This window comes from Polypterus senegalus, chromosome 2 (assembly GCF_016835505.1).
Source record: "Polypterus senegalus isolate Bchr_013 chromosome 2, ASM1683550v1, whole genome shotgun sequence".
In the NCBI taxonomy this organism is placed as follows: domain Eukaryota; kingdom Metazoa; phylum Chordata; class Cladistia; order Polypteriformes; family Polypteridae; genus Polypterus; species Polypterus senegalus.
In genome coordinates this window covers 74,250,950-74,271,952 of record NC_053155.1, presented here as the reverse complement: position 1 = coordinate 74,271,952, position 21,003 = coordinate 74,250,950, and the positions used below count along the sequence as shown (strand labels likewise).

Here is a 21,003-nt window from a genome sequence, read left to right as displayed (position 1 = left end):
AGATCAGTCCTATCAGTATTTCCTATTGAAGGCACGTGATGGGATCAGGAGTGCTACTTTTGTTCGCAGGTGGACAACAAATCCTAAGACAGGCCTCAAGCAGCAGGACGACACCAAACAGTCCAAACACCGAAACACGAGACATTCCAGGACAAACAAGAATCCACAGGTAGTAAACGGAAAAGAGAACAGACAGGTAACTCAACAACAAAAGACCTCTCTCATCCTCTTTATAACTGGTCTCCTTGTCCCCAGCAGCCCAAGCACCCTTAGCAGAAGACCAATTAGAGCCACTGCAGGGACTGCTGGAAGTTGAAGTTTTCACTCCCCCATAGTGCCGCTGCAATGGCGTACAGCCGAACCAAGGCTTGAGATTAGAGAGGTTTACAGTGCCTACCTTTTTAATCCCCGGCAATCCCCACTTTATTGAATAAGTTACAGGACCTTTTATCTTTATTGTATCAGCTGGGCCCAACCATTCTAGAGCCAGCTTTGCTACAAATTTTCCACCTTTCACAGGCATCACTTCAGTCGTCACAACAACCAGCAGAATCTTGTGAAAATTTTAGCAGTGGTAACAGACAATGCATCATACTGTCTGAAAGCAAACCACAAAGTTTTAAAAGGGGTTATGTCTAACAGTGTACTTTCAATCTGCTTGTGTCATGTCATCAGCTTGATTGGAGGGAACTGGCAGCACTATAAATACTTTAGTGAGGCTGCATCATTAGTGAGGTGGGTAAAGTCTGCCTTCTTAAGGAGGCCTGCCAGGAACCACAGACACAGGAAACACCAGGTAGAATATCTGGTTCAAATCAGTAGGGTACTTCACTGAATATATTCACCTCTACAAAAAGTTCTTTCTGGCTGAGGACACAATCAGCTTAGGCTGTAACAAATATCCTAAACCCTAAAAGTAAATTTAACCTACATCTCAGAAGGATGCATAAAACTAGTAACAGCTCTAACAATTATGGAGGGCACTTACTGTCCTACTGCAGTCTCATGATACAGCATCTTGGAGGATCTGGGCTCCTACCTGATGACTGGAACTACAAAATAAGGTTCAGTTGTGCTAGTGTGTAGTTTCGTTAAAAAGAATGTAAAGTGCCATTTCATTATTGTTTGTTGTGTTGTAGTTGTTGCTACTTACAGGTAAAAAAAAATCTGAATCAAGGAAAAAAAAAATGGTGAAAACCAAAAATCAAAAAAAAAAAAAAAAATGCAATTTGTGAAAAAATAAAACTGATTCCATAGGGTCCTAGAAAAGGTAGTACGTTGTTTCATACATTAGTTTTAACTTTGATTTCATATTGTTGCCAAGTATATGGCCAAGGAGCCTATTGTTATGTTGGCACTCACTTTTTATTTAGCCTTTTTACCCCAACAATTGTAACTCCTGACTCTGACTTGCCAAGAGGCAGAGCACATCTTGAACAAAACAACCCATAAAGCAGAGTAGTAACGATTAAAATTGATTGTACATTCTAAATGCAACAAACCAAGGGTATGATGTTAAGTAGTCTCCTAATTGAGATAACGTATGATAGTACAGGCCTGATACAATAACCCTAAGGTATGAGGTTAAACAGTTTCCTTAGGGGCAGGAAAAAAACAAGTCTAACAACACTGTGAATTACTAGTTACTTAGTGGTTACCAAAATATACAAGTATTTAACAGATTCAATTTTAATACAGTAATTGTAGTAACGTGTTAGCCATTATGAATCTAGTAAAAAGTCAAGCAAAATGACACCTTTTATTGGCTAACTAAAAAGATTACAATAAGATTAAAATATAATATTACAATACAGTAATTGGAAAGAATAACAAAAAAGTGTCCAAAAAGGAGACAATGTACAGTTACAGCAAATTGTCTGTTTGTAATGTATTTTGAAATGCAATAAGGATAAATAACTTGCTCTCTTTCACCGCACCTCCAACCCCCTCTCGTTTGCTTCTTGTATTGCATTACAAATAGTCCAAGTTGCAGGCAGAATCTTCTTTGCATTGTGTTTTAAATAATGTCTGGATCTATCCTTTTAGCTTTTTTCTGCTTCTTTAGGAGAATTAAAGATATAGAATTGATCATGAAAAATCACTTTCAGTTTAGCAGGATGCAACATACTGTATCAGATTTCAGTTTTGCATTGTAATGAAATTTCAGTAATGCATTGTTTAATGCTGTAGAATGCAGCTCATTTGGCTGCTGTTGGAAGGAAAGAAACCTGCAAAAATTCAAATGTGGTTATATTCAAATATAATCTCTTCTTTCTGTCTGGGAATCAACATCAAATTTTCTTTAACCCAAAGTTGAAAACGGACAATCAGGCTTCTCTAGTTTTTCAGTCATTTGATCCACGTATGTGTTAAGCTGCTGAGGTCTCGGTGTCCGATTTGAAGTCCTCTCCAACTATTTTAGTGAGCAGTTCAGCTAAAAATTTCACTGGGTTTGGATTTAAGGTTTTCAGGGAGACCTTCGATTCCAATGTGGTTTCTTCTATATCTAATCTTCCAGTGCAGCTAGTTTATCACCGAGCACTTTGCATTCGGAATCTACAGCAGTTACATTTTTCTCAACGGTGGAAGTCAATTATTCAACTTCTTCAATACAAGCCATAAATGTTTACTTAACATTTTTAAGATGAGCACCAAGTACTCCGTATTATTCTGAATTTCACTTATTTTCCTTTATTTTTACATCAATTCTTGCTAGAATGTTTAGAAGCTTACCACAAAGTTAGGGCTAAAATGTACCTCGTGATCTTTTATATCCGATTGTTTATTCTGTTGTCAATTTTGTAATTTCTCTTGTGTACATCCTTCTTTATATCACTCTTTATACAATTTATACTCCCCCTGAGTGTGGTAATCATTACCATTAAGTGCAGACAATTCATTTCCATCTTCTTCATGTCACAGATCTGGATGGAGTTGATGCGGTTTACTCACTGAGGGTACTGGTAGTAGCTGACAGCAGGAAAAGGGAAGAAATGCTCAGTACTGATAACCCTCCTGAGATTGGCGAATTATCATTGTATGCCTAATTTGCAGTTTTACTCCCACATTCGCTATCAGCTAGAGCCAATAGTGCAGTGTGAAGTCCCAGCTAATCAACTGTTTCGCCCATCTCTTCCAACTCAGTCTCTGACAGAATGTATTGCAAACTTGAGACTTTAGACTTTGATAACTTTTCCTTCCCTTTCTGGCCCCGTGATCTGCTGCTCATGTTTTTCATATACTTGTAATTAAATACTCTTCAGTTGTCTAAATACAGGATACCTCGGAACTAAAGTTAATAATAATAAAAATAAATTTAAAAATTTTTAAAAAATCTAAACGTCACTAGCAGAGCTTCGTGCATCCTAGATGTCCATTACTAATAACAGATGAGATCAATGATTTTTTTTTTTTAAATAAATATGGAAAGATCTAATTAATAACATTCTTCCTTCTTTGTTGTTTTTATAGATTTGCTCTTGCTGATGAACTCCTCTCTCTCTCTATCTGGTGGGGGTTGAATTCTGTTTTATGTTTGACCTGATTGCATGTAATGTTATCTTCTTCACTGCACAAGTTAGACCTGATCGTATGGAATGTCAAGGTCTTCAAATAAAATTAAAAAGATTAAGAAACAAGCAAGAAATAAAAGAAGAAAACTATCAAAAATCAACCCAATTTTTGTATACTTACTAAGAACATAAATGTTGATATTGAAATGACCCACAAAATTAAGGATAAGGAACAAATGAATAGGATAAGAGTGTATTTTATTATCCATTTTACAGTCATACGCTGGACGGACATTAACCACTCAATGGTTATTCATTAGCACAGAGAGGTAATCCCTGTTAAAAACTTATACTAAATATACTATGATTTCTGAAGTGCATTCATTTGCTATCAATGAAATATTTAACACAGAGAAGTCATCTTAATAGTGGGACAGGAATGTGCTCTGTAATACTATGCTGCCACTAAACTATCAGTACTAATAACCTGAATAAAACTAAGCGCAAACATCTAACCGCAGCTTTCTTTTGTATATATTTCAGTTTACAACGAGGTATGTCCAGTAAAAGCCTTCAAGAAAGCTCCCTCACGCCTTATCGTTTTTTATGTGGATGTGCCGAGTTGTTTAAGCTCTCTGCGGCCGCATTGCACAGACAGTGCAGCGTAGGCAGAAAACACTAAATACTGCAATGACAAACCATATCTTTCCTAGGGCACATCACTTTGGTAATTTTAACTAGATACACAGAACAGGAAACCTTTAATTTCTAAAATGAAACCTACTTGCACTTAATCCTAAAAAAAATACTGAAAAGTTACCGTTCTGGCAGCACCCTTTCTTAAAATTATCAATAAATTGTCTGGTATAGTTCCCACTGTACTAGGCATGTCAGCTCAGACCACTGCTATAAACCTACTTCAAAACTGGCCAAAAGTTTTGAGAATGACACAAAAATTAATTTTCACAAAGTCTGCTGCCTCAATTTTTATTATGGCAATTTGCATATACTCCAGAATGTTATGAAGAGTGATCAAATGAATTGCAATTCATTTCAAAGTCACTTTAGGCCATGAAAATGAACTTAATCCCAAAAAAAAAAAAAACATTTCCACTGCTTTTCAGCCCTACCACAAAAGGATCTGCTGACATAATTTCAGTGATCCTCTCGTTAACACAGATGAGAGTGTTGATGAGAACAAGGCTGGAGATCACTCTGATTGAGTTATAATAGAGAGGTTCAGTTGTTGTGAAGGAGGCTTCAGGGTGCACAAGAAAGTCCAGCAAGCTCCAGGACTGTCTCCTAAAGTTGATTCAGTTGCAAGATCGGGGCACCAGCAGTACAGAGCTTGCTCAGGAATGGCAGCACGCAAGTGTGAGTACATCAGTGAGGCAAAGACTTTTGAAGGATGGCCTGGTGTCAAAAAGGGCAGCAAAGAAGCTACTTCTCTCCAAGAAAAACATCAGGGACAGACTGATATTCGGCAAAAGGTTCATGGATTGGACTACTGAGGACTGGGGTAATGACTTTTTCTCTGATGAATCCCCTTTCTGATTGTTTGGGGCATCTGGAAAAAAGATTGTCCAGAGAAGAAAACGTGAGCATTACCATCAGTCTTGTGTCATGCCAACAGTATTGGTTTGAATCCTACCTGACAGGGAGAAAATATTTTGTTAGTTGTGGGAATTACAACTCGAAGACACATGATATCCAATATGGTGTTCCACAAGGCTCTATCCTGGGTCCGCTGTTATTCTCAATCTACATGCTTCCGTTAGGTCAGATTATCTCAGGGCACAACGTGAGCTACCACAGCTATGCTGATGACACACAGCTGTACTTATCAATAGCACCTGATGACCCCGATTCTATTGATTCACTAACACAATGTCTGACTAGTATCTCAGAATGGATGAATAGTAATTTTCTCAAGTTAAATAAAGAGAAAACTGAAATTTTAGTGATCAGCAATAATGGATACAATGAGGCTATTAGAAATAAACTGGATACATTAGGATTAAAAGTCAAGACGGAGGTAAAAAGCTTAGGGGTGATTGTTGACTGTAATTTGAATTTTAAATCACATATTAATCAGATCATTAGGACAGCATTTTTTCACTTAAGAAACATAAGTAAAGTTAGACCTCTTATATCACTGAAAGATGCTGAGAAATTAGTTCACGCGCTTGTTTTCAGTCGACTAGATTACTGTAACGCACTCCTCTCAGGACTACCCAAAAAAGATATAAATCGTTTGCAACTAGTGCAGAATGCAGCTGCTAGAATCCTAACTAGGAAAAGAAAATCAGAACACATCACACCAGTCTTAGCGTCACTACACTGGTTACCTGTGTCATTCAGAATTGACTTTAAAATTCTGCTTATGGTTTATAAAGCCTTAAATAATCTCGCCCCATCTTATATATCGGAATGTCTGACACCTTATATTCCAAATCGTAACCTCAGATCCTCAAATGAGTGTCTCCTTAGAATTCCAAGAACAAAACTTAAAAGAAGTGGTGAGGCGGCCTTCTGCTGTTATGCACCTAAAATCTGGAATAGCCTGCCAATAGGAATTCGCCAGGCTGATACAGTAGAGCACTTTAAAACACTGCTGAAAACACATTACTTTAACATGGCCTTTTTATAACTTCATTTTAATCGTATTTTAACTTAATCCTGATACTCTGTATGTTCAATTCATCATAACAACTATTCATGGTGGCTCTAAAATCGGTACTGACCCCTACTCTCTTTTCTGTTTCTTTTCCGGTTTCTTTGTGGTGGTGGCCTGCGCCACCTCCACCTACTCAAAGCTTCATGATGCTCCAACAATGATGGACGGATTAAAAGGAAGAAGTCTACGTGACCATCATCATCATCAAGCCCTTCCGTGAGAATCCTAAATCCAAAGAGGACTGTTTCATTTATGTTAGGTAGAATGCCCAGAGGGGACTGGGCGGTATCATGGTCTGGAATCCCTACAGATTTTATTTTTCTCCAGCCGCCTGGAGTTTTTGTTTTTCTGTCCCCTGGCCATTGAACCTTACTCTTATTCGATGTTAATGTTGATTTATTTTTTATAATTATGTCTTTCATTTTTCTATTCTTTAATATGTAAAGCACTTTGAGCTACTGTTTGTATGAAAATGTGCTATATAAATAAATGTTGTTGTTGTTGTTGTTGTAGTAAAGTATCCCGAGACCATTCAGGCATGGAGTTGTTTTTCAGCCAAGAGAACAGTTTGGTGATAAACAATGCCTTTTCCAGCATGATGGAGCACCGTACCATAACGCAAAAGTGATAACTATGTGGCTCGGGGAACAAAACATCGAAATTTTGGGCCCATGGCCAGGAAACTACCCAGACCTTAATCCCATGGAGAACTTGTTGTCAATCCTCAAAAGGCGGGTGGACAAACAAAAACCCACAAATTCTGACAAACTACAAGCATTGATTATACAAGAACAGGCTGCCATCAGTCAGGATTTGGCCCAAAAGTTGATTGTCAGCATGCCAGGGCGAACTGCAGAAGTCTTGAAAAAGAATTAGCCAACACTAGGAAATCCAATCCCGGGCTCCCGATTCCCGGACGACCTTCATTCCCGGGAATGAAACTGCTAAATTCCCAGCTGAACAGGAACGGCCAAGCTCACATATATAGGGTGTAAAAATCAATCAAGAAATAACAGAGTTATAGTTGAAAATAATTAAGTGGCACCGTTTTTTGGCCCATGGTGTAGTGTGTTGCTCATTAATTCAGTCAACAACAGACCAGCAGCACTCAGTCTCCCGGCTCCCACTAAGACTGAGCACAATGGACTGGGAGGTGTCTGCACTCTGCAGCTCACGAATGCTGTTGATAGTACAGGTTGGTGTCTTCATCAGACAAAAGCTTTGAACAGCAACTTGAAATTGCAATGCGTCAGTCTGTTGCATCCGCATTAGCTGTGCCAAGAAACTTGCCATCACAGAATGATGACAAGAAACTGGATGCATCAGTAAAAGCTGAAATGACGGTGTTTCAGAGCAACGGCAAGCGCAGGCGTTGTTTAGAACAAGTATATCAGTATCTGATGATTGTGCCGCATACTTCAGTGGAGGCAGTCCGTGCTTTCTCAGCGGCTGGCATACTCTGCACAAAGGTACGCTCTTGCCTGGACGACTGCACGCTTGACACGTTGTGCTTTCTATGCTCTTATTAAGCAACTGACTAGATACATATACTTATGACAGCATGAACGGCATGTAGTTAAGGTTAGTCTTTTATTGGTGTATTAAGTAGTTGTATTAAAAATAAGTGTTGCGTCGTTCTAAAACCGTTCACATGTGAGATACCCATGCACTGTGTCATTCACGGGAGCCCGGGATTCCAAGGAATGATGTGGGATTCCCAAATTCCCGGGAATAGATTCCCTAGCCAACACTGCAAATATTAACTTTTTGCATAAACTTATTATTGTCAATAAAAGCCTCTGAAACTTGTAATTATACTTCAGTATACCACAGAAACATCTGACAAAAAGATCTAAAAAAAACTGCAGCAGAAAATTTTCTGAAAACCGATACTTGTGTCATTCTCATAACCTTTGGCCACAACTATACAATTTTCTTCTTAAGCCACAAAACTTCAGTCTCACCTTATATATTACAACTTGAGTATTTACAGTATGGTTTTTACCCTAGAAACAGTAGAGAAATGACACTAACATTTGTCAAATTACATTTTGGTAACTTTTTGTGGAGAAAATGCTTCAGTAATTATGTCACTAAAATGTAATCATAGCCTTCAGCATTACTAACCACTCTATTCTCATACACAAGACCAAGTACACCATGCAGGGCACCGTAACAAACTTCTGAAGAGTAACACCTACATACTTCTATACACACCAAAATCCATTTGGAAAGGTTGAGCTAGACCCTGCGAGGATTGTGCCTGAGAACCTAACTTACATTTCAAGCCTTTGTTAACAGAATAAAATGAGAGCACTTAGATTTAATCCCACATTTTATACAACATGTTAGATTCTGAATTACTGAATGGTTTCTTCCCCAATCCACTATTGCGGTGGCATTACTATGTAATGTGACTACAGATAAGAGAACTATTTTAAGACTACAAAGGGACTTCAGTAATATGAATAAACTGGGACTGTATTGGAATTAGGACTTTAAAATTACGTTTTAAGACAACGAAAAAATGTTAACCCTAAATAGAATAAATTGTTTCTTCCTCTGCAACAAATACATCCTGAACTAGACCTTTTCTCTGTCACATGCTTTGGCCAAAATCTTCCTGGACTGCAGTTTTAACCAGTTAATGAGACAGTGAGAGAATCACCATAAATCTACTCCCTTTAATGGTCCTTAATGGACAATATCTTGAAAACCTACAATACTAACTCAATGATTCACTTTGTTCAAATGGAAGGAAAAAACCCTGCATACTACTAAAATAGCAAAAGAGGTGTTCCTCTTTAAAAATAACAGAACAAATGGGTTTTAAATCAATGTTATACTCAACAAACACTCCTAAAAGTAAGAACTGAACATGCATAACAGCTGCAAGCACCAACAATTTCCTTTAGGTGTAACGTGTACTGATGTAAAAGGCAGCATTGTTACTGGATGTTTATTTAGTTTAATTCACACCAACAATCAAAACATGCATTCTTTCACAGTGCAACAGATATTACAAATTATTACATTATGTGTACACAAAAAATCTAGTAACTAATTTTTCATATTCTAACTTATATCAACATTCCTAGCATTTACTATATATAGGCATTATTCTAATGTGAGACACAACAGACACACAAGTAGAACCAAAAAAAACAATCATATGAGTAAAAGATATTCTTACAGCAATAGAGCAATCTGACAGTCAAAAAATCAGTTATTACACAATTAAAATCATGGATAATTGATACAATTTAAGTTTTATATTCAAACAGCAAGTAATAATTCTACCAGACATTTTCAGCAATGCTAGTGAAATTTTGAGTATAGTATAGTTTTTCATTTCTATGAAGCTTCTCCTCAGCCCAATTGAAATCTTAATGCCATCTCTTTATAAATCTAGATTTCCCTCCATCATTGTTCAATTCATGTAAGTTTATAGCAGTAAACAGCTAATCCATTAACTGTATGACAAAGAAAACAATTTGTAAGATCAAAAATCAAATTTGAGCATTCTCAAAAAACTTGCAGTGTAATATAGTACATCAAAATTCACAAACTACAACTTACACATTGGGACCACCAGCTATTATCTTCAGATAAGTTTTTAAGCTGCGACGTAGGTCATCACTCTCAATGCTGCAACTAAAATAAAAAAAACCTGCTTAATATTGGGAAATAACAACTAAAACTGCGTTAACCTTCAAACTTTTTACAGCAAAACAAAGTTCACCACTAATCCCTGCTACAGTAAAGACTTTAATAGGTTAACACTAGAATTAACAAAGCCTATGAAAAAAAACTGGCCCACCTTAAATCCGCTTGCACCTCTCCATTCAGTGTCTTTTGTCTTGTAAATGTCTCGATAAGCAAAAGCAGCAGGCATCCTTCTATGCCATCCTCCCACTGCTACAGAAAGTAAAAAAACTTCTCCCAGCTCAAGCCCTGTTTATCAGGGAGTGAGGTAGTACCTAGAGCTGAATAGGCTAAAAAATATAAAGTTATTTGGAATAGATAGATAGATAGATACATACATGCATTTCATGTTTGTTCCGTATCTACAAAGATTAATATGTGTAGGATGACAGGAATTGCAAGAAAGGTTGAAAACGTACCTAAAAGACAAAGTTTTTTCCTGTTATAGTAATAACGACAAAAATTTTGACATGAACTGTATATAATGTGTGAAGACTGAAGTCCAAATATCAAATAAGCACTTTCACAAAAGGTACCAATATAACAAAACAAGTGCACTTTTATTCAAGACTATAACTGGAGAAAAAGAAATCGAGTTAGTGTGCATCATTGTAGCAACTGCCTTGGTAGTACAGCGGTAAGAACTGAAAAGGTCGCAGGTTCAAGCCTTCACATGTCCCAAAATAAACGTTTTTTGAGTAGTAAGCTGCTCTTATTATACAATAAAAACATACATTTGATTTGAGTTTGTGACAGCCAGTGTAAATGTATGGTGCTTGTAAAGGTTTGCATTTTTTTTAATTCAGTTTTATTCTCTTAATCGAATTCATGCTCGCCCCAATCTGACAATGCTGTTTTCAAATAAAGATGTGCTATAACAGAGGTGAACTCAGATGAGGACGAGGGTTCTGCATCAGAGAAAGAGAACAGAAGCCCTCCTTGCAAGAAAAGCCACTCACATATAAGAACAACGCAGCTGCACCAGACGAAAAGGCAAAAGATAGCACGGTTTGAATACAGCTGTTTCTAACGAGTTTGCACACAGTTTGTGTGAGGAACTTGCAGACTTGTGTGCGACTGCCGATCCTAATGTGATGTGGGAGACCTTCTGTCACAACAGCCTGAAGGTTGCTGAGGACTGTGTTGGTGTTACCAGTGTTCCCAGAAGGAGGTGTTTCATCTCGCAAGGCACCCTGAATATCATCGAGAGGAGTCGCAGTGCACGGCTCAATGGCAACTATGATCTGTACCGGGAACTGAGAAGGATAGCTGTGAGGGCACTGAGTGCAGATAAAGGCGTTTGTTAGAGGAATCTGTGAGCAAGTGACGCACCATCTGTGGTCTAGCGACCCACGTCATCCTTACAGAGGAATCAAAGCATTACGCACATCTGAATTTGTTCCTCGGAGAGTCGCAGTCAGGGCAGCTGATGGAATGGTCCTTACGGATGACACTGCAGCTGTGACACACTGGGCTGGCTACTTTAAGCAGGTGTTCAAAGTTGATCCTCCAGCTAGGAACGTTGGATATCTCTGGGTCCACGGTTCTTGAGGCTGATCCTTCAATTAGCTGTGAACCACCCAATCTCACTGACATTGCAAAAGTGGTGAACCAGCTGAGGGGAGGAAAGGCTGCAGGGATCTGTGGTGTCCAGGGTGAACTTCACCAGGCTGGTGGTAAGGCCGTCGTCCTGCAATTGCTAGCAATCTTTGCTTCCATTTGGGAGACTGGTATCATCCCAACTGACTGGAAAACGGGACTTGACATCCATATCTGGAAAGGGAAGGGTGATCGCCTGGATTGCGGCAACTACAAGGGGATAAACACTGCTCTCTGTGCCAGGTAAAGTTGTCCTCAATAGGATCCGTGATCACTTGCTCACCTACCAGCGACTGGAACAGTCTGGTTTTACGCCTAAGCAGTCTACCATTCTACCATTGACCGTATCCTGGAACTGTGGGTTCTCATGGAGTGCAAATGCGAACATCAGCAGAGTTTCTTTGCAGCCTTTGTCAATTTTCGTAAAGTGTTCACCTCAAGTGATCATGCTGCCCTGTGGGACATCCTGAGGGTTTGCGAGATCCCCACAAGGTTGCTGGATATCATGGTCGGCCTATACACTGGTACTGGTACAGAGTGGAGGCAGTACCTCTGTGTTTTTCCCAGTTGGTTCTGGGGTTCATCAGGGGTGTGTTCTTGCTCCTACTCTTTTCAATGCTTGTATGGACTGAATGTTGGGCAAGGTCGTGGGGTCCAGCGGATGTGGGGCATCTGTTAGTGAAGAAAGATTCACGGATCTTGACTTTGCCGATGATCCGATGATACTGTGATCTTTACGAGACTCTGATCGGGTCGCTCGAGAGATTGAGCGAGGAGTCTGACTGTCTGGGCTTGTGAGTGTCCTGGATAAAAACCAAGATCTAGGACTTTAAATGACCTCTTGGGCACAGTCATCAGCAGTGTGTCTGTCTGCAGAGAGAGTGTCGACCTTGTCGAGAGCTTTACTTACCTTGGCAGTGCAGTGACATTCATGTCTCTGGTGACTCTTCCTATTAAGTCAGTAGACAGATTGGGAGAGCATGGGGTGGGGGCCATGAGGTTGCTGGAAAGGGGTGTGTGGCACTCCAGATACCTATACAAAAGGACGAAGGTCCAAGTCTTTAGAGTCCTGGTGCTTCCTGTCTTGCTATATAGTAGCGAGACATGGACACTATCCAGTGACCTGAGACGAAGACTGGACTCCTTTGGTACTTTGTCTCTCCGGAAAATCCTTGGGTACCGTTAGTTTGACTTTGTGTCGAATGAGCGGTTGCTCATGGAGTCCCAAATGAGGCACATTACCTGCATTGTGAGGGAGTGTCAGTTACGACATTATGGCCATGTGGCGCATTTCCCCCAGGGTGATCCGGCTCATTAGATCCTCATTGTTGAGGACCCGAGTGGCTGGACCAGGCCAACTAGTCGCCCACGTAACACCTGGCTGCAGCAGATAGAGGGTCATTTCCGGAGGGTTGGACTGAACTGCGTGTCTGCCTGGGGCATTGTCAACCGGGGTCCCAAGTTGTTTCGTCGTGTAGTTGGTGCAGCAACACACTGTACCAGTGCAGGCTTCCCAACTTGACTTGTTACTTATATAAAAGCCAGATCAAATGTTTTATACCTAGATTTATTTACTTATCTTCCTACAGCTTAAAGTCACAAGTAGACTGCAGAGCTTCCTGTGTTTGATCAACACAGGCGCACTAATGAAGTATATGTGTACTGAAGTGACTTCAGCTGCAGGTGGAAAATCCTGTCGCACCCTACGCTACTGTACTTGATCTTACTCAGGAAAAGATCCCAGTCGCTTCACGGGAGAAAGACTTACTGAGACTAAGGTCATAAAGCTTATGAAACCGTTTCTGGATAAAGGCAGAACCATAACAACAGTTGTGTGTAGCTTCCACCAGCAGCTATAGACTCCTCAGTATGCGAGGGACTACCCATGCTAGTATTTAGATGTGGATGGTGAATGTACCCAAAAAAGAAGTCTAACTGCATTCTCGTACCATTGCTTGCGTACTGAAATGTCAGCAGGCACTTCTCATGGCATTACACGTGTACTTTGTAAGCATGCCCTTGTTGATCAAACAGTGAAAGCTCTGCAGTCTACTTGTGACTTTGCGCTGAAAGAAGATAAGTAAATAAATCAAGGTAAATAACATTCAATCTGGCTTTTATATAAGTGACATATAAAATGTTTCTAATGTAAAGACCATCACAAAACAATCACAAACAGGACTTTGCATGATACGTTGGCCAGCTCTGTAAGACATGCTGTTTCGTTGAAGGACAGGTATGGGGCAGACTGACTGGCAGGATGACACTGGACCTTGTCCTGTATCCATACGGTGCCATCTTTCGCCTTAAAGCCTGGTGCAGCTGCGTTGTTCTTATGTGTGAGTGGACGTTTCTTCCTGGGAAAGCTTCTGTTCTCTTTCTCCAATGCAGAACCCTCGTCCTCATTTAAGTTCACAACTGTTATAGCAGTGTTTATTTGAAAACAGCAGTGTCAGATCAGGGGGAACGTGAACATGACTGAGAGAACAAAACTGAAGTTATAAATAAAAAAAAAAACAATAACCTTTACAAGTACCATACATTTACACTGGCTTTAACAGACGCAAATAAACTGTGTTTTTATCGCATAATATTAACAATAAGAGCAGCTCACTACTCAAAAATGGTAAATTTGGCAAGCAGCTGATATCGAAACCATGACCTCTTAAATGAGAGTCAGCAGTCTTAGCATTGCACCATGCAAGCCGTCGTATCAGCAGCCTACTGTAACCTGCTTTCTTTTTTCTTCGGTTATAGTCTTAAATAAAAGTGTACTTGTTTTGTTATACTTGTACCTTTTGTGAAAGTGTTTATTTGATATTTGGACTTCAGGCTTCACACATTATATACATGTCGTAATGTAGGTACGACGGTCCTTTGGTGTGTGGGAACTGTTAACATTTAGATCTGAAGACTGTATATAGCGTGGAACTGACCTTTCTGTACAATTCTGTCCTCTGCATCTCCTGGAGAACAAAAGAAACACCAACATGCAGCAACATGTGGATACTGGGCAAGATCTCGGGGAAGGGGGACCAAACATGGTCACTAACTACAATTGCATGAAGGTATACAAATGAATATAATGTTGCATTAGTGCAACAGTGTTTTCAGGGATGTACAATACAGGTCATAAAATGAATTATTCCAAATGTCATATACAGTATGCCCAAGTCTCTCTTTTTTTTCAATGCGGCTTTGACATCATAGACCAGAAGGTGCATACTAATTCAGCGTGAGCAGGAACACTCAACAATAAAACCGAATAAAAAAAAAATTCACATCCACAATCATTCTCAGTCACGCACACCACTCACAACCACATCCACAGTTTCCCCAGTCTCAGTCTTGTTCACGCACAAGATCTGACACGGTTTTCAAAAAAGAAGTTTATTTGTTATACCACATCTATCTGTGTCTACATTTAGTCAAATAAAACTAAAACATTAAAAACGTTTTGTCTTAACAATGTGTTTACATAAATTGTTGTAGACACAGAACACACATGAAATGTATGTATTCCAAATGACGATAGATTTTTTTACACTACAAAGCTCCAGGTACTTCACTCCAAGATAAATGTCTTTGAGAATTGAACTGCGGCGGTGGGCAGGGGATGGGATACCAGGCTGCTTGCGCTTTGACATATTTACAAGACAAAAGACGCTAACGGATTTAAGGTGGGCCGGGTTTATGAGTTTTTTTGTAAGCTTTGGTAATTATAGTGCTAAGGCAAATATGGTCTCTGTTAACAGAATACATGATATTGTGGACTATGGCCGACAGCTCATCCCGGCCAATACCTCCAAGCCACCAGATGGAGCCCTGCCTGCAATGTGGAGATGCCCCAAATTCCACCAGGGCATCATGGACCTTGGAGTTTTCCTTCACAGCCATGCTGGATACCGTGGGGGCCACCAGAGGAACCTGCAGGGAGGCTCAAGGATTTGTAATCTCCGTATGGCCCAGAAGTGCTTCCCAGTCACGAGGACGGAAGATCTAAAGTGCTTCCGGGCTGAAGAAAAAGAAGAATTTTCACCTGACTTGGGAGTGCTGGGGAATCACATAGACTGGAGGATCAGGAGCACTTCTGGGTCAAGGACTTTAAAAAAACTACGGGAAACCCCAGCGAGTTGAGCTGAGTTGGAGGGAGGGTGACAACGCGTCTGGGAGAGGAGGATTTGTTATTGTGTATTGGATTATTGTGATTTATTGAGTATAGTGGAGGTGCTTTGTGCACGTTATTGTACTAATAAAATAATTACTAGGACTTTTATCTGGTGTCTGGCATCTGGTCCGAGAGTTTAAGGGGACGACAGCATCCTCTATCTGTGACACCATATAATACTCAGTCAATTGATTTGTTTGATCAAAAATTAGAATTGGCAAGATGTGCGAGATAAATAAGTTTGACTGTGGTATGGATGTCAGTTATGGTGGTTACAACATCTCAGCAACAGCTATCCTTCTTGAAGTGTCATACACTATACTCTGAAGAGATTGTGTAATGTGCTGGACATTAAAGCAAACAGACATTTGCTGCAGAAGATCACGCTGGGAAGCACTCTAGTCAGCTACAAAGATGACATGACAGCGGGCATATGATTACAAAACTAGATTTCTGCTGTGACATGAAGCTAGTAAGTCAGAATTTGGAACAAGCAGTATATGTCAATGATACATACTGGTAATGGCCAAGTAATGGTGTAGGGAATGTTACCCTGGTAAACACTGTCCTATTGCTCCACTGGGGTGCTGCAGCCTACCAATACCTTGTTGCTGATGAATACATTCAGTCACTAAGATGCACCATATCAAACTGGTTCCATGAAAATGGTGACTCTAATGGCCTTCACAGTTCTCAAATCTCAATTTGCTACATCACTTTAAGTGAGGTGGAACAGGAGCTATGGAATATAAAACAAAAGCAAAACTTGCTCTTTAGAAACCCCTGTCGAATGTCATAAGCAGTTAATTTATCACACAGCTGGGAAGAATGGCAGAAGAGTAGTATCACTGTTGCCTGGCAGCAAGGAAAACCGGGTTCAAATTCTGGGTCCTCCCTATGAAGACTTCCTCTTGTAGGTGTGGGTTTCTTCCAGGTGCTCCAGTTTCCTCCCACAGTCTAAAGACATACAGAACAGTTGGGTTGGCAATGCTAAAACTGGCCCAAATGTGTATGTGTGGGATGTGATCGAGTTCACCCTGTGATGGATGGACTGGCACCACTACAAGATGATTGATTCTGCCTCATGCTTGCTGATATTGGCTCAAGCCCCCCAAAGTAATGGTCAATATTAAGAAGATTTAAAAAATGGTATGGAATGGTATGTCACATTACTAGGTAAAACAAGTGACGATGAAACAGTAACATGATAAATGATTAAGACTCCTAAGCTGAAGCAGAATTTCTGTTTATACACTGTTTTGTTCAGTGACAATTTCAAAATTGGCTAAAAAATGTATATGCAGCACAGAAAAAACACAAAACCTCAAAATAACAAATGATGCAAAAAACTTGCTAAAATTGTTAAGCATTTTGCTAAGGTATAATAACTATAGATTAATACCATAAGCCAGATGCAGATTCCAGACAAGTCAAGTCATAAACTTCTTGATCAACAGAGGAATGTATCATGTTTATGATCTTTAGAAATAAAAATAAAGGTAAATATAAATTAAACAAAAATAAACTTAATACATTAAATTAAAAAAGTAAAACCAATTTTTTAAATTAAAAACAACTCTACTTTAAATTATCACCTTAAAATAAGTAGCATGAAACACAAATACATAAACAGTGTCATAAACCAATATGCATCTTGACTGATAAAATCTAAGACAATGTTACAGGCCAAACTCATCAAAAAGAACATGACATAAAGGCTTTCAAAATGCCAAATAATACAATTTTGCGGAAAAGACACTATTTTAAAAATAAAAGGCAATGGCATCAGTGGTAACACTATTGGGGTCTCTCTGATAACCCAACAAACTCCAAGGACCATCTATATTCTGCTTATATCCTTACTTTTACTTATGCAATTCTGTTTGTGCATTGGTTATGTTCTGTCATTGCTTGTAACCGCAGACAAATGTGTCCTCAAATAATTTAATAGTGAAATGGAAATGTTAAAGTGGTGCAAGTGTGTAAGTGTTTGTCCTGTGATGGATGGTCACTCTGTCCTGTCCAGGTGGTGTTCCTGCTTTGTGCCCGATGCTGCCCCACACCCTTGCCATAGAAAAGCAGGTTAGGAAGATGGATGAATATTATTGCATATATAGTGGGGGAAAAAAAATACAGGAATAGATTAACCTTATTTTGGTGTTTGTCCCGCACTGACCAGTCCTTGGAATGTTGCTTTCCAATGGCTCTGATCCAGGGTATTTTCAGGGGAAGAATTGACATTGTGCATATCACCCCTTAACCGATCAAGTCAGCATTTCTGTGGGCTGAGGTTCAATGCTGTCTTTGACACTGACTACTCTTCACTGAAGATCAAGTGGCCATGCACTAAAGGCGTACTATTCTATTATAATAGAGCAATACCGAGGACATTAGTAATATTATTAATATTGGGCAGCAAGATGGTACATTGGTAGCACCACTTTCTCTTAGTGAAGGATACTGGAGTTGAAGTGTGCAAGGAGATTGCATTTTCTCCCTAGATGCTCAGGTTTCCTCCCACAGTCCAAACATATGCAGGTTAGGGGAATTGGTTTTGCTTAAATGGCCTGTGTGTTCACCTACAATGGACTGGAACTCTATCCAGTGATGGCTCCTGTCATGAATCTGATGCTTGCTGGGACAGGCTACAGCTGCCCCGCAACCATAGCCTGGATAAGTGGGTTTGAAGGATGGATGAATGGGTGCATATCTGATCAGTACTTGTCTTCTGATTACAAGATACATGCCTGTTCAGTATTCTCTCTCATTGAAGCTCACTCATGCATTATTAGTGTAGCAGCAGTTGGCACTCTTTGTGACAAAGGAACAAGCATCCACATATTCAAAGAATAAAATCAATTCTAAGTTTGCCTTTTTCAGTTATTGTCTACAGAACAGAGATATTAATTCAGATCTTTGCATCAACATTCAATAATGTTAAACGGTGGTTTGGTGATAACTTTCTGAGGTGAAATCGCTGAATCTCACAACAACGCTTTGCTTTTTGCTTTTCTACCTTCTTAAAACAACATGGATAAATTGTTCTTCAATATTTGTGTAATACCAAGATGCAAATCAATACTGGATAACACTTCTGGCTTAAAAAAATGGAGGTGTTCAGTAAGTAAATTTAAAGGCTACTGCAATCACCACATATGGACTTGTGTACCCTTTAGCCTCATTGTAAGCTGCAAGTACAAAGAATTTTTTAAATGTATAAAAAAATCACTTTACAACACATTTATGTGGCAAATTAATATATATGAGATTATGAAAAAAACTAAACTTGAAAAATACTAAATTTATCATTTAAACTTGGAAGGAATGCAAAAACTGAAGAAGCAGGAAAAATATTTCATCTAATACCCAGAGAATCTTCAAACCTGGAGAAACACCTAGAAAAAGCAATTTAATGAAGACAACTGTGAGGCACTCTGCCCAGGGTTGTGGTAATTTTATGTAAGCTGGGTGATGATGTGTTACATAAGATTCACACAAAGTAATCACTACAAAGAATTATGGATTTACATTAAAAATACATCTGTAAAATGTTACATCTTAAGTTATATCTTAAAAACTCCTAAGAATTCAATGGACATTATCCTTTGAATCTATAATAAGCCAGCATACTGTGTATAGTTCTGGTCATATCAAAACAGACATAGCTGCTCTAAAACAGGTACACATATTATGAACCAAGTTAATCCCTGCACTACAGGGCACGTTTAATTCCCTTACACTGACAAAACAGGACATCTTTCAAAATTTACAAACATAGGTTCCTTGGTTAAAAAAAATAAACTCCACAATATCCTTTATGGTATTGCCTAAAACAGTTTAAAAAGTTTACTGCAGAGATCATTTTCAGGCTTGATGAAATTTATTTTTAGGCAACTTAAAATTAGTACCTTATCCAAATCTAAACAGTTAAGGAGTACCGGAAACTGTCTAACTTGTTTCCCAGTCTGCATAATGTTTTCCAAGTCCCTTTTCTTCTTCTCTATTTTCTTCAGAAGTTCCTTAGTTATGATAAAAGACTCGTTAGCATTAACTTCTTCAAGCATCTCCTTCCTTCTGTATAAATTGAAATGAAATGGAAAAATGCTCAAATAAGGATTTATATTAAAGTGATTTTAGAAAAACAATTACTAAATGCTCAGACATTAAGAATAGCTACACTACTGGTTTTAATAAAATAAACAAGATTTTAATGAAATGAAAACAAAATGTAAAAATGTTATTACAATAGAATATTATCACACTTTCAGAGACTACTGTAAATCCCGATATACTACTGAGTTTAAAGAAGACATATAAAATCTAATGTATTTCTGGATACATTACAGATACCACAAATAGACGCTTTTAGTGTGGAGGAACTTGATAAACCTCTGGCATTATCAGAGTTACTAGATGCTATAAAGTCATTCCAAGGTGGAAAAGCAGCAGGCCCTGACGGCTACCCTGCAGAGTTTTACAAGAAATTCTCCGCTCAGCTAGCTCCCCTCCTATTAGCAACATTTACAGAAGCCAGAGATAACCAATCTCTTCCTCAGACCTTTCGCCAAGCACTAATCACTGTCTTTCCAAAACAAAATAAGGACTTATAACAATGTGCATCATACAGACCAATTTCACTTCTGAATAACGACGTTAAAGTACCATCTAAAATCATAGCCAGAAGGATGGAGAAAGTGCTCCCCTCGGTAATATCACAAGACCAAACTGGATTTACTAGGGGCCGTCACTTATCTTGAAATCTTCGACGCCTTTTTAATGCAATATACTCACCAACTAAATCAAACACCCCAGAAATATTATTATCATTGGATGCAGAAAAAGCATTCCACATGATTGAATGGAAATACCTTTTTACTATATTGGAGAAGTTTGTATTCCTTGCTCTGCGCTCCAATAAACACATGTTATCGGCAATACACCAATAACCCAATTGTGCTTCACTCACTTAAAATCTGGAACCAATGTAGAAAGCATTTTAAGACAGAGAAGCTTCTATCTGTGGAACCACTGCAAAAGAACCACCTCTTTCAACCTTCACAAACATATGCAGTTTTTAATATCTGGAAAAAATTTGGAATTAACTTGCTTAGAGATCTTTATATAGACAACGTCTTTGCATCCTATGAACAATTATATTCCAAATTTAACATTAACATTTCTTTCACTATCTTCAAATCAGGAACTTTGTTAAACAGAACCTTCCAGATTTTCCTCATCTTGCACCCTCATCAACTCTGGAAAAAATATTTATCAATCTCAAGGAATTAGACTCCATCTCTACAATATATAAAATCATTTTACAATCCCTCCCTTTCCAAGAT

General features: G+C 38.9%; 1 protein-coding gene across 1 annotated transcript in view; it reads right to left on the bottom strand.

Annotated features, from left to right (window-relative positions):
- Positions 1-21,003, bottom strand: part of rnf17 (ring finger protein 17) — a 315,372-nt gene that overhangs the window by 288,861 nt on the left and 5,508 nt on the right. The window contains exons 3-5 of the mRNA XM_039746236.1: positions 19,570-19,735; positions 17,064-17,140; positions 9,769-9,843 (exon numbers count right to left, since the gene is read on the bottom strand). Of these exons, the coding sequence (XP_039602170.1) occupies positions 9,769-9,843; positions 17,064-17,140; positions 19,570-19,735 (318 nt within the window). The remainder of the gene's footprint in view (positions 1-9,768; positions 9,844-17,063; positions 17,141-19,569; positions 19,736-21,003) is intronic.